This window comes from Epinephelus fuscoguttatus, linkage group LG19, assembly GCF_011397635.1.
Source record: "Epinephelus fuscoguttatus linkage group LG19, E.fuscoguttatus.final_Chr_v1".
Lineage (NCBI taxonomy): Eukaryota > Metazoa > Chordata > Actinopteri > Perciformes > Serranidae > Epinephelus > Epinephelus fuscoguttatus.
The window spans coordinates 15804222-15817504 of NC_064770.1; the positions used below are offsets into that span (position 1 = coordinate 15804222).

At 42.2% G+C, this 13283-nt stretch overlaps 1 protein-coding gene across 3 annotated transcripts in view; it reads right to left on the reverse strand.

The window, feature by feature from the left end:
* Positions 1 to 1315: 1315 nt before the first annotated feature.
* znf385c (zinc finger protein 385C) overlaps positions 1316 to 13283 on the reverse strand; it is a 203017-nt gene continuing 191049 nt past the window's right edge. For all 3 annotated transcript variants that reach the window (XM_049562475.1, XM_049562476.1, XM_049562477.1), the window contains 5 exons: positions 9946 to 10314; positions 9635 to 9822; positions 8148 to 8246; positions 7483 to 7572; positions 1316 to 4451 (listed from right to left, as the gene is read on the reverse strand). In XM_049562475.1, the coding sequence (XP_049418432.1) occupies positions 4221 to 4451; positions 7483 to 7572; positions 8148 to 8246; positions 9635 to 9822; positions 9946 to 10314 (977 nt within the window). In that variant the 3' untranslated portion in view covers positions 1316 to 4220. The remainder of the gene's footprint in view (positions 4452 to 7482; positions 7573 to 8147; positions 8247 to 9634; positions 9823 to 9945; positions 10315 to 13283) is intronic.

Here is a 13283-nt window from a genome sequence, read left to right on the forward strand (position 1 = left end):
ATGTTTATAAGGGCTGACTCTTGAGTTGAGGAGTGATGCCTGACCACAACAATGGGAGATAAGGGTGTCACTCCCTCCATGGAGAGGAGTCTGATAAGATAATGGATCAATACAGCGGATACACACCAGTGTCACAGCTTAGCAAGGTCATCATGTCCTTCCTGCCATATCACCGCCTTTAGTAAGTGCTGGGGATCCAATGGCTTCCCTTTGATTGGCACCACGGGAGCTGCTGGACCCGGATGTTGTGCTTATCTACTGTTTCCACAAAGCATGATGGCTTGAGGACAACATCAACATATAATCCAAGGGCTTTCCTTCAAATACACAAGAAAACTGGAAAATGAATATGGAGCTAACTGAGCTAAACACGTGATTATCCGGTGAAACAGCTGAAAGTCACATTTAATCACATATGAAGTCGCTCCTCTGCTCGGTTTCACTGTATTGAAGTAAGGACGAGCAGAGACAGGTAAAACTGTTTCATGTTGGCAAACACACAGCTGCTGCTCAGCAATCCAGGAGGATTCATTGTTTAGCACCAAATCTTTCTGCAGTCATTTCACAGTACAATGGCCATCTGTGGAGAATCATGTGTAGATAAAGGAGATTAGTGTGTCTCTAAAGCACATTAGCCACTCAGGTATATTATTCTATCACTCCTTTGTGTGCCACAGATGCAACAGAGCTCAGACACTTGTTTCCATTTGCTTTCACCGTCGTATCTTGGCTAAACACCAGCCCTGCTGTCACAAGTTGTTTCCTGAAATGGCTGGAAAATGAGTAGCTGTGGGGTTGCCACATGAACAGATGCTGCGAGGGTGTTGCACACTTTCAGAAAAGCCAGCACCTTCTGCACCTGCAAACTCAGGATCACATATAAAATCAGTTTTCACTTCCTGATTCAGAGCTGGATTATGCTCAGTATTTTTTTTATTTTTATTCATTTTGTTTACAAACGGATTAATAAGTCGAATTTTAAAGCAGTGATATTTTCTTTCTTTCTTTTCTCTGCGACATAATTTAATCAAAGAAAGTGCAATTTTGAGCATTTTCGCAAATCTGAGCATTCATGTTGCCACTGTTTATTCATTAGCAATCATCTGCCTGAGTTTTCTGTCATTTTTTTCTCCCTTTCTTCACACACCCACACACATATTGTTGCTGCTCGAAAATCAATCTGAGTCAGTCTGAGATGTTGCTGTTTTTTACCCATGATGACGCAGGAAAAGCACACACACACACACACATTCACATAATCATTAAAACCATTTCTTACAAGTTCTAAAAGCTTTATTTTCCAAAATCCATCCCTTGTCCTCTCTATGGTACAGCACTGTAAGTTTTTTTTGTCAATCCATCCATGTGTACAGTGTTTCCTGCTCTCTAGAGCTATGGAGGGATACCCTGAATGGATGGTCATGTTAGCATTTGCTCAACCTGTCACCCCTGAGAAGGCCTGGCTAATGTGACTTTAGGATATTGTCTAAAAAGGCCTTGAATTACATTATTAATTCAGTCACCATCCACAAGGAGAAAAAAAATGCTCACTCAAACAAAAAAAGGATCATTTTAAATATTTTCTCTTGTACTTAAAAAAACATGTTGGTAAATAAACAAAGAACAAAAGAAAGCAAAGCGTTTTTCCTGTCCCTGTATGCCGCACAGAGCCTACGATAACATAATCTACTCTCTTCTATGATAGCAGTTCATTGTGATACAGATAACAACTCTGATAAAATCTCTATAGTTACTCTATGATTTCTACATATAATTTGCCTTCTCTAGATTCTTTATTTTAAGAAAGTTTCAGTTCTTTAGGTCAGAGTTCCCACTGAGTGATAGAAACAAACAAACAGTGAAGATTAAAGGCTGGCTGGTTCACTGAGTAGTGCGACTGGGGAGAATCACATCAGTATGGCCTCGCTTACCCAGAAAGACTTGGGGGTCCTTAAACAGAAATGTACATAGGATCAAAGGTTTTGTAGAAGCACTAGTACTGGATGGCAATTACAGGGTTCTTACGACAGATGGCACTGCTGCATCACAGACAACTATACATATTGCACAATGAGAAATGCATAGGATTTGCTCCATTACTGTAATTTAAGAGTACATGATTTGGTGTGAGTGTTGAAGGAAGGATGAGGTGTGTACGCTCCCAGTCCTTATGAGACCTTGCCGACAGTTCATGTCGGCAGAGGGAGGGCTGAGTGTCAGTAGATATCCTGGGTGGTGAGAGAAGGGGACAGCACATGGACAGCAATATGACAGTTGATGTTGCACTTGTGACACTTATCCCAAACACTTGTCTCTGACTTAACATTGTTTTGCTCAGTGGAAGTCATACAAAAGTTCCCCTGCTCCACTGAAAAGTGAAACAGCAATGTCATATGGCGCTGAAGCACCCTCTCCGCAGCGCGAGAGCAGCTATAAATGGAAACGGCTCAGTCCGGAGTCACAACATGTGGAGACGGACCGTGAGCGTCAAGCATCGAGGGCAGCACCGTCAGGACAACCCCTCATTTCAAATGACTCTTCACTGACAATTCAGTGTTGGCCCTTGGCTGTGTTGGAGTACATAATACATTGTTACAGATGTGCACAGTATAGAATAGATAAAGCCATCGACACACTGAAAACACATCATAAACATAAACATACTGAATGTATTGCTTTAAATGTGAGACTTGTCTTGATATGGATAAACCATAATGTGATCATTCTCACTTGATTGTTTTTTTTCCTTTCAAATAAAACTGTCATGGGATTGTAAAAACATACACCTGGGGCAAAACAAAGGTGACTATCAACACATTGCTTTTGTAAGTAAATCAGTTTTAAGGTGCTTTTAATGTGGTTGCCATGGCACTGTGCTTTGTTCCCTCCCACGCTGTGCGCCGACACCGCAACAGGATGTCAATCAAAAAGTGGCTGAGCAGCCTCCCCACCCACTGTCATCCAAACTCTTCACTGAGCTCTGAAATTCCATCAGGTCTTGAAGTTATCCATTCTGTTTTCATCGTGTGCGCGGTTGCGTGCACGTGTGTTGGGCGGGAGGCTTTTCCCCGCTCCTCCTCCTCCTCATCATCTCATGCTGAGATCATGCTGCAGAAAATCAAGGGCAACAGTGAGGTGACGGCAGGGTGAAGGAAAAGAAAAAGAGCAGTCACAAGTGGAAAGGAATAATGGCATTTTGCAATGTAAGACATCCATAGCTGCAAAAATGTTTTCATGCCACTAGCTTGGTGAGAATATAATCAAGCCGTGTTGCACGAATGATGCACTGGAGAGGAACAAAAAAAAAAAAAAATCATTCCAGAAGACAGATTTGCAAATTGAAACAAAGTCAAGTTGACAAGCTGACCTTTTCTGGACCTTAATGAGTGCTTAATCCTGGGGATAAAGGAAAGGAAAAGAAATCTGGAGGGCTATGACTGTGGCTGTGACTCAGAAAGAAGAAAGAAGTTTTCATTTGTATGAGTTAAGGGCCCGGAGAAACAGCTGGAGATGCAAAAATGGTTCTAACTGGGTTTTAATATATGGAAATACATTATGTAGTTATAGCTTCACATACCACCCACAGTGAGGACTGTTTGCCAATTGCCATATCCAAGATGAAATGTGACAGCAACCACTCTCAGATGATCCTTTGAGCTTGTTAACTGACAACACTGATCAATGCGAGTGGCTTGTCCAGCTGTACAGGAGGGCGCCTCTGGTTCAGCTGCGTTAATGACCTATGATCCTCCCACCTTTCATCAAACCCCCAAACCAATAAGTTAAAAATGTTTTAAAAGAGCATCAAGTAAAGGGACCTTATTTTGTGGCAACCACACTAAACATACATCTAGACTTGTCTATATTTGTTCTCTAATAAATTACACAATAATATCCATAATCCAAACCATGTTGACCCATGAAATGGCTATAAAAGCGGCCTCTGTGCACCAGTCACTGTCTGGAGGCCTATTCTGCTCCTTAGGTCATGATAAGAGGAGCAGAAAGAAGGCATGATGGGGGACCTTGGCCTTTATGATAGGAACAGCTCTCAGGCCTGATGGCCTCCTGAGCGTCAGAACTTGTGCACTCTTTCCATTGTAAGTCAGGCGGGCTGCATAGTTTGCGTGTGGCCTTTGTCATGTGGGTCACACTAAAGGAGGGCCTGGGGTTTGGTAAAGGGACAAGGGTGGAGCTCAGATGGGAAGTGGGTCAAGTCTTTAGTAGGGGGAGAAGATGATGGGTGTGTGTGTGGCCCGCAGCGGCCCCGGGGCGGGCCGAAACAGTGCAGGGCCCAGGAAGGGGGTCTGGATGAAGGTGGTGGTGCCCACTGGGTGGCGTAGAGCCAGCGGGTTAGTCGCCACTGTGCACAAAGTTGGCTGGGTGAGGGGGCTGGGCAGGAAACCAGTTGTCAAGCTCTTGGTCAGCTGCTTCTGCAAGGCCAGTTTGGTCTGGAGAAGACAGAAGGGGGGAACGGTGAGAAGTGTGAGAAGACCACAATTAGGGGAAACTTACTGAGCAAACATGGTCCCAAACTCATGGGCCTTGTTTGCACACATAGAGGAATGCATTTTTATACATTGCCCCATACTAAATATCACACACACAACTGGATTCCTGTTAGCTTGTTGCACTCATCAGACAGATATACATGATAGGTTAATGCTAGGACTATAGTTTAGACACACATTCAAGTCAGGACAAGGGTAAAATGGCAGTCATTTACTTTCTAGGATATTAAAAAGACAGTTTAGGTTTTTTTTTAACATTAGCTGAGATGCTTTACTCACTGGCTGTGATACTGATGGATATTAACTTAGATGGGATTTGCTAAGATCCTGTGAGACGGATGTATCCCACCAAGCGGACAAAAACTTTGGATAAAAGTCTTCCAAACCACAACACAACTTCTAAGCTCTTCTTATCAATGTCTCACCGTTGTAGGCTTGAAATTTGTTTGAAGAGTTTATAGTTTGCTCTTGCACAGAGAACAGCAGCATGGTAAGCTTGGAGGAAAAAGTTTTTGACAAAATTGCTGAATACAGCACTTACACCTCATGCACACTGTTGTTTCCTTGTATCATATTTGGCAACTTATGAAAAGCATCGACATGCAGAGCTGGAGAGCCGCAGTTTTAGATGTAGGGATGGAAATTGCTACATATCTTTTGATGGTTTTATGAGGACCACCGCAGGAAACATGTTCTTTGTTTAGACTATCAAACGTACAATGGATCACAGATATTTGTTTCTGGCTCAGCGTTAGCTAGCTTAAAAGTGTATTTCCACTTCAAAATGTTGATTAAAAATGTTGCCATCTGTTGATACTTTGACTTGGGCTAATGCTAATGTTAGAATGGATGGTCCAAAGGAACAAGTCCGCCTGTCTGGGGGGCAGGGGCAAGAAAGCCCCAGGGAAAAAAATGACAAGCAGCCTGGCTCTAAGCAGCCTCCACCAAACCCCGCTGAGCCAGGCTGTGTTCTGCTTTTTTGACAAAAGGTTTTATGAATATTTTATTTTGTTAGTCTTGCTGTGTCTCAGGGCTGCCATTTTAATCCAATGTAACTGTTGTGAATCCAGGCTGATTTCAGCTGCTGTCCTCTGCGGATGAACATTCTATAAACTTTCTGAGGTCTACTGGGAATAAGTATTTTATACGCAGAGGATGCAGAACTCACTGTCAACTACTAACATACAAAAAAGTTTCTTGCTAAAAAGCCTCATTTCCAACAAGCAGCCCAGTTTAGTTCAGTTTGTTACACATTAGAGTGCTTATTTTTGCGTTTCCATTGTCAAAAGTTGTGGATAGTATTAACAGAACCATTCCATTTGGTCCCATTTTTTAATCATTCCTCTGTTGAGGCACCTCGCATGCTGATCTGATACTAAAAGGTGGGGAAACCAGGCAGTCGATTGGTCAACAGAGAATCAGCACTCTTGGTCAACAAGGACTCAATGCACAAAGAACTAATTTAAGGTGTGTTGATTGATTCACATCATCAACTCATGCACTGAGTAACATTACTAGTTAACATTCCACCTTAAAAGTTGCCAGCAGTCGGCCCAGTGACTTAAGTTATTTTTTTCTCCAACATCCTTTCATTTTATAGATACAGTCTACTAATAAAACTCCACAGTATGAACAGTGGTGACATGAGCCTCAAAACCAGCCACAACTCAGCCCTGAGCAGAGTGACCGTCTGCTATTGACCAATCAACAGACTGCAGTGTTCACAGCTCCACCTTTTAGTACCAGATCTGTGTGCTAGGTACTCCAACAGAGGGGGGACCAAAAATGGTATGGTATGGTATGGAACACTTCCATTGGTAACATTCACAACTTTTCCTAGTGGAAATGGAAAAAAGCGTACTGAACTGAACTGTACTGTACCGTACTGCTCAGTGGAAACGGGGCTTAAGAGTATTGTCTGTGGGTGAAATGCAAAGCGGATCTATGGTTTACATACATGTCCGTATGGGTTACGTATGGTTTCAATAGGTAGTATCTCGTAAGTGTTTGGTGGCTAATCAGAAATTAACTTCAGGGATCAACAGGCTAAGCTAATGTCCATCCATAGAGTTGAGGAGTGGGAGGAAGTGTTTTTCAGCATCTGGTATTCCCATTTCAAATTTTTCTTCAACTGCTACCTTCAATATTACTTAACATAAAAATATGGGATTTTCAAGAGAATACATTAACAACCATGTGAGTTTATGTCTTGACCAACAGTTGCAATTATTTTACTTTAGCTTCTAAAAAAAAAATCATGTTTTGTCCGTTGATTTTCCAAACACTACAATACCAATGACACTGAGCAGCCATTGCTATAGAGCAGCAAATTTAAAAAATGTTTGTTCTTGAATTTATGAACAAAACACAATGCCATAGTTACTGAATTAATATAAAATGGACCATGAATCCCACAGTAAATTGATTTAAGCTGCAGATTGTATTGGTAGTTTTCTCAATACTGTAATATTTTGCTTCATCCCCTCGTTTTTAGCACACGTAACAGAAAATGCTCTGCAAGGGGATGTTTCTTACTGAAAGAACTTTGGGAGTCATTTTTACCTTCTTCCCTGAAATTTTTATATTCTCAGCCCTGTACCTTTGACTTTTATTTAAGAACCAGATATTTCATGGTTTTATGTGTTCCATCAAAGTCGCGGAAGTACTCCAACTGTGAGTCATGTCACACTGTCTACAGGGAAAATTAATGGGATTTCTTCTTCCACAAACTACGGCACCTAAAACAGCTCTTCCCACTTCAATACTCTACTGACATCACCACCAGTGAGTAAAATGAGTAGCACCTCATTTAAATAGACAAAAAAGAAAAATCAGAACTATCCTAACTAATACAAAAATGACTTCTTCATTCTCTGTTCAGTCCCCTGCCCTGTGGCCAGGCCTAAACTTCAGCCATCTGAAGCTCTCGCCCTCCAATCCAACCCCAGACTCTGCCTCTCCCGCCACTGACCTGCGAGGAGAGGGAGGTGAGATTGTACTGGCTGAACGCTTTCTTCATGGCAGACACAGCCACGCCTGCATAGCCACTCCATCTCACGTTCTGTAGGATGGAGGAGGAGGAGGAGGAGGAGGAGGAGGAGGAGGAGGAAGAGGAATATGGGGGAGAAGGAGAGATGGGGAGGTGTGTATATGACAGGAGCAGAGAAGTGATTAATCTGGAGTGCTGATTCAGGCTGCTGTTGTCAGAGCTGGTCAGTTGGGGAGAGCAGGACTATTTTAGACCTGTCTCAGGGGTAGGGGACTCACTGAGTACAACAGTGTGCTTAACCTCTATGACAGTACAGGCACACAAGCATGCTGCCTCACTGAGACATGAAAGCCCCTGAGCTCAATGCAATGAGATCTGTGTGTGTTTTTTAACTGTGTGTCTGCTGGGGCTGGGGTCAAATCAGTTAACTGTAACAGAGATAAATTAAAACCAGTGTTTAAAAATGCATTAGTTTACAAGCTATACTGAATGTATTCCAATTCTGGCACATGTGTGCAGCATGTCCAAGCATATCTGCTGTAAGAGAAAGGCAATTATATTTTGTTTGTCTTCCTTGAGTGTGTGTGCATGCGTGCATATTTGCATGACAGTGTTTTGTTTGTCTGTGTCTTTATGCTGAGACTTACCGCTAAGCTGGTGCTTGGCTGGCTCTTGCTGTGGGGGGTAAATTTGGGTTTGGGTGGTTTTCCAGCCAGCCTATCCTTGTGCCTTCTGCTATTCATGTGCTGCCGAGACCAGCAGAAATACCATCAGTGAGCTAACAAGCATCTGTTGTACCACAGTGGAACAACTTCAAATGTTATCTGCTGATTAATAATGCATACACATTGAGTATGACTGAAGTGCACAGAAATTACATCACATTACTTTCTACGGCTGCCACACTGTCTCCTCCTCTGGCTGCAGTACTAACAGGCTTATGTCCTCCTGGGACAGAGGTTGTTTATATAAGACCGGTGGAATGCATTTAAAGCTGAAGCAGCCTGGGTGCTAACGCATGCCAACATATCCTGTATCTTTTCCACATTCCACTCCAGCGTCGAAAAAGTTTCCAAGACAGCCCCTTCACTCAGATTCAGTATTTAATGAACATCAAAAGGGGAGAAATTACTTCCCCAACAAGGTTTGATGCCAACGTAACCAGAAAATTAAATACGGGAGGCATTAGTAGCGTGCAATAATGAGAGGTAAATAAATGCCTACTCACTTTGCAGCTTTGCAGTTAGTTATAGCATCAGATGTTATCTGTCTAATGTGGAAAAAATAACTGCTGCTTGAATGTACCCAGGACTCGCAACCTGCTTTCAATGGCTTCATTCATGTGGCTGTAAATGAAAGTGCTACTTTGATTTAAGCCTCCCTCCATCAAGGTGATGTTGAAATGGTCTCTTGGATTATGTAAGGTCTTTAAAATCCCATCATACATATTTATCATTTTAATACACATCATTCGGGATATGTTTTATAATTGTAACATTACAGGTCAGTCTGGTCTAAGTTCATCGAAAGTAATTGCTAACTATATGCAGGCAGTTCTGTTGCCTGATTATTCTGTGGTCACATCATCTGTCTGCGGAGGTGAGGTAATTATATGCAATATTTTCTCCACTGCCTGATGTGATTGGGCTAGAGTGCTTTTCCCTGCAGAGTCAACAGTACTTCAATGCACTTTTGAGCAAAATCCTATCAGGTTAGCAACAGTCTCACTTAGTATGCCTTGACAAATCTGCAGGACTTCTCCAAGCCCCCGCTTCCCTCCTCATCTTTCATTTCATACAGCACAGGAAGGATAGAGAAGTCCCAGAGTGATAGCTCTTTGGCGTTTTGTCCTCCTACTCAGATACTTTAAGCCAAAAAGTTTGGATGTCTCGTGTGGCTCCAGAAGTTCAGTAAGGTCATAAGTTTGGTATTTTGCTACTGCTTCATATACACATTTCTGTCAATTTCTTTATTAGATTACATCAGCTATCATTGATTCATTTGTAAATCTTGTCTCAAAAGTGTCCAGTTTTTCTTTGACAATGGCCTGCATACAGCTTAAATGGTCATCTAGACATAACTATGCAGTATAATCTATATATATATATATGTTCACATTTCTTTTGAGACTTACCTGGCTGAGCTGGGTCTCAGAGTTCACAAAGATCTCACACACTTCACACTGAAAGTTCTTGCTGGGCACGCCGACGCTGCCTTTGCTAGCCAGCCTCTTGCTCTTGCAGCCGGCGCGAGCTGCCACCACCTTCCCCCTGCGCCGTGGCAGAACACTGTGACCTTCCAGCATCAGTTTGTGCTTTGTGCCTGGTGGGGAGAGTAGAGAGCTGGCAGGTTTGTTGTGGTTCACATTAAATAATACTACAGGCATTTATTTGATGCTCATATGTTTGACCAACCCATGTAAAAGCCTTTATAAAAGCCTTTTACCGCTGTTATGTGCTTCCAGTTGGGAGATGGAGTTGACTGTGACTTTACAGACAGGACAATGGAGGTGAGCCTTGCTCTTCTTGGGGTCTTTGTCCTCATCTGTACGAGACTCTTCTTTGATGCTGGATGCGTCTGCATGGCTGCCGGACTCAGTGGTTGGGCCCGCAGCCTCGATAGCCTCTGGGACTTCAGGGGCGCTGGTGTCTGAGGCAGTCTCTGAGTGCTGTGAGGAAGGTGAAATCTGAGGAGGGGAAAGGGTGACCAGCTCCATGGAAGAAACCTCGGATACTGGCGTCAACATAACTGAGCTCCTGGGACTCTCCTCAAGCTTGGCCTCCAGGTTGGCTGGTTCTAGGTCAGACTGAAGACCTGTGTAATAAGGTACAAACAAAGCATAGAATAAACAAACTGTGGTTCATTCAACAAAAATGGTGCTAAGCATCCAAAGATGGTTCGTCTTAATCAAAGAGTAACCTGACTTGGTGCTCTATGGCACACATCTTTTAAAGGTGCTATACAGCGCCTTTGTCAAATAGTGTGCAGCATGAACCATTAGTGGTGCCATATGGCACTATATTGTTGATAAATTTCTGAGCCTTGGGGCCCTTGAACGATGCCAGATAATACCATGGATGAGTCAATTAAGGTCCAGTATGTGGGATTTAGGGGGCTCTATTGGCAGAAATAGTATAATATTCATAACTGCTTTTATTTGTTTATGATCACTGTAAAATAAGAATTACTGTTTTTGTTACCTTAGAACAGGGGTCAGCAACCTTTACTATCAAAAGAGCCATTTTTTTAAACAAAAATTATAAAAACAAATCTGTCTGGAGCCACACAACATCTTTTAGCCTTATAATGAAGGTAACACAGACTATTAAGTCCAAATTAGCTAATCAGCATTACTAGTAGATCTAAATGAGTATTTAATAGGATGTTTTACCACAAGGTGGCTATTCTGCAGTGCATTATGATTATTTGGAACTTTAACTTTGCAAAGCTGGTGGTAAAAGCAAATGAAGCTGTCCACACTCTTAAATTCTCTATTCTCCTCTGAAACTTTACTTATTTGGATTTGGAGTCCATAGCTAGCCAAGCTATGGTGGCACCGCTCCCGAGGTATGGCAAAATCTTGTGAAAAAGGCGTCAGGATGGAGACATCTGAAGCATCTTTAAACCTAAAATATTTCCGTGCACTTTGCAGCAAAAAGGTTGAGAGCCACTGATTTAATGTGTTGTCTCCTCGAAATACACTTTTAATGTAACTCTTTTGACTCATTCTCCAGTAAACTAAACTAAAATAAGGCTGAAGGACCTCTAAAGAAGAATTGAAGGTTCTTAGCTTAGTTTAGTTAATTTGCAGGGGTATGAACTAGTAGAGAACCTCTGAAGGACCATACAGGGGCTTAATATGATACCGACATGGCATGATATTTGAAAAAACAAACCAACAATGAGATTGAAAAAAAAAATCCCCTTGCATGCTTAATCAACAAAACACTCTTTAGATTGATTGAACTTCTTGAGTGCAAATATAAAGTCGACTGAATTAATCTCCAAATAACCATTTCTCCTTTAATACAATATTGGAGCCAACATTAAGAGAGCATTTCAAGTGTTTGCTTTGTAGCATTTTCTGATATAGTCGGCCTTTGTTTTAAACCATGTGGAACAGACTAGATTAGTGTTGGTTTGGGCGTGTAAATGCCATCAGCCTCCTCCCTCCCTCTGCTCTTGCTCCTTCCCTCTCCCTCACTATTCAAATATCAAGTGGACCCAGAGTCTCAGTCAATATAAACAAACCCATCGACTGCCGGGCCCAGCCGATAAGTCACTGGAGTTCCATTACACATCTCCCCTTCACCCCATTGCCCTCCCGAGGGAGTCACACACTTCACCCCAGAGCACTGTGCGCTACGCTTGCTGAATATCTCCATTTCATTTAGTGCGCTTTCCCTCCACACACACACTCACACTCACACTCACAATCCTTCTCTATGCAACTCTGCTCCATTGATTTTCCCTTTTACGTCTCAGAGTAAATTCATCATTGGAGATAAGGGTCTTCTTCTCTCATTCCCGCTAAAGAAAAAGAACCTATATAGGAGCAAGATTAGACAGTCCCCTAGCTGTAATGAGAGTGACCCCTGAGGGATTTGAGCTCCTCTGAAAGACAGGGCCACCTGAGAAGTCTCTGGAGGGGAGTGATATTGATCAATGGATTTAGCAGGAACCTTACAGAGGAGGACATGGAGGCTGGTGGGAATCAAAGCCTTCGAAAATCCAGAGACTCAGATCCTGAAGGACCTCATTCAGCAAGGAATCATTTCAGCTGTCCCTGCTGAGCTTAAGGTTCCCAAACTTTAACAGCCAAAAAAATCCTCTGTTAATCTTCTCCTCTTACATTAAAAGTAATGCTGAGGTGATTAGTTCGTTTATCAAGCAGTCAACAGGAAATGTTGATAATCATTTCAGTCATTTATCAAGCTACAGAGCCAAACTGGACCACTCTGATGGTTCTTTACTAAAAGATAAAGGAAAGGAGATTAGTCATTATTAAAAAAAATCATTAGTGTTTTTATTTTTATCTAACTTTTTGTAACTAACTTGTGCTGGTTCTAAAAATGCCTATGTAGATTCAACTGCTGTGCCCGAGCTGCCCAGTGCCTTCAAAACACATCAACAAGTACTCGAATTAACTACAATAATTATGCTAATGTTGTCTTAACTTCAACCGTATTCTTCAAACAAAATGGCAGCAACAACAAAAAAAACTGGAAAATTGCACTCAGTAGGGTGCAGATCTCTGCCAGGCGTCCACTCGAGCTGATTGCAGCCACTCTAGACACTTGCTGCCGATGCGCTGCAGTGCGTTACAGAAGTGTTCCAGAGCGGATTGGGTTTACCTGCAGGCACTGTATGTGAAATATTGATAAGATGTCATTATGAGGATGAAAGCAGACAAAACTAGAAATACCACTTTGCGGTTGTATGCCTCTGCAAACCACTCAAGTTTACAGTATACCTCCATGTCTGTGAAAACATGGATGCTCCACACACATCTTCCCCCCATCAGCACAGAAGATCTTCACAATCAGCACAGTTTCAAGGTGGGCACCACAGATTAGAGTCACCAATCCAGTATCTGACCAAATGTCTCCCCCTCTGTTCCATTTTGGATATAAAATATCATCACATCATTGTTATACCCTATGAGACATTTGTGTGAAATTTTGTGATAATTACCACATGAATTCTTAAGTTATGGCCAAAAACATGTTTTGTGAGGTCACAGTCACCTTGACCTTTGACCACCAAATTCTAATCAGTTCATT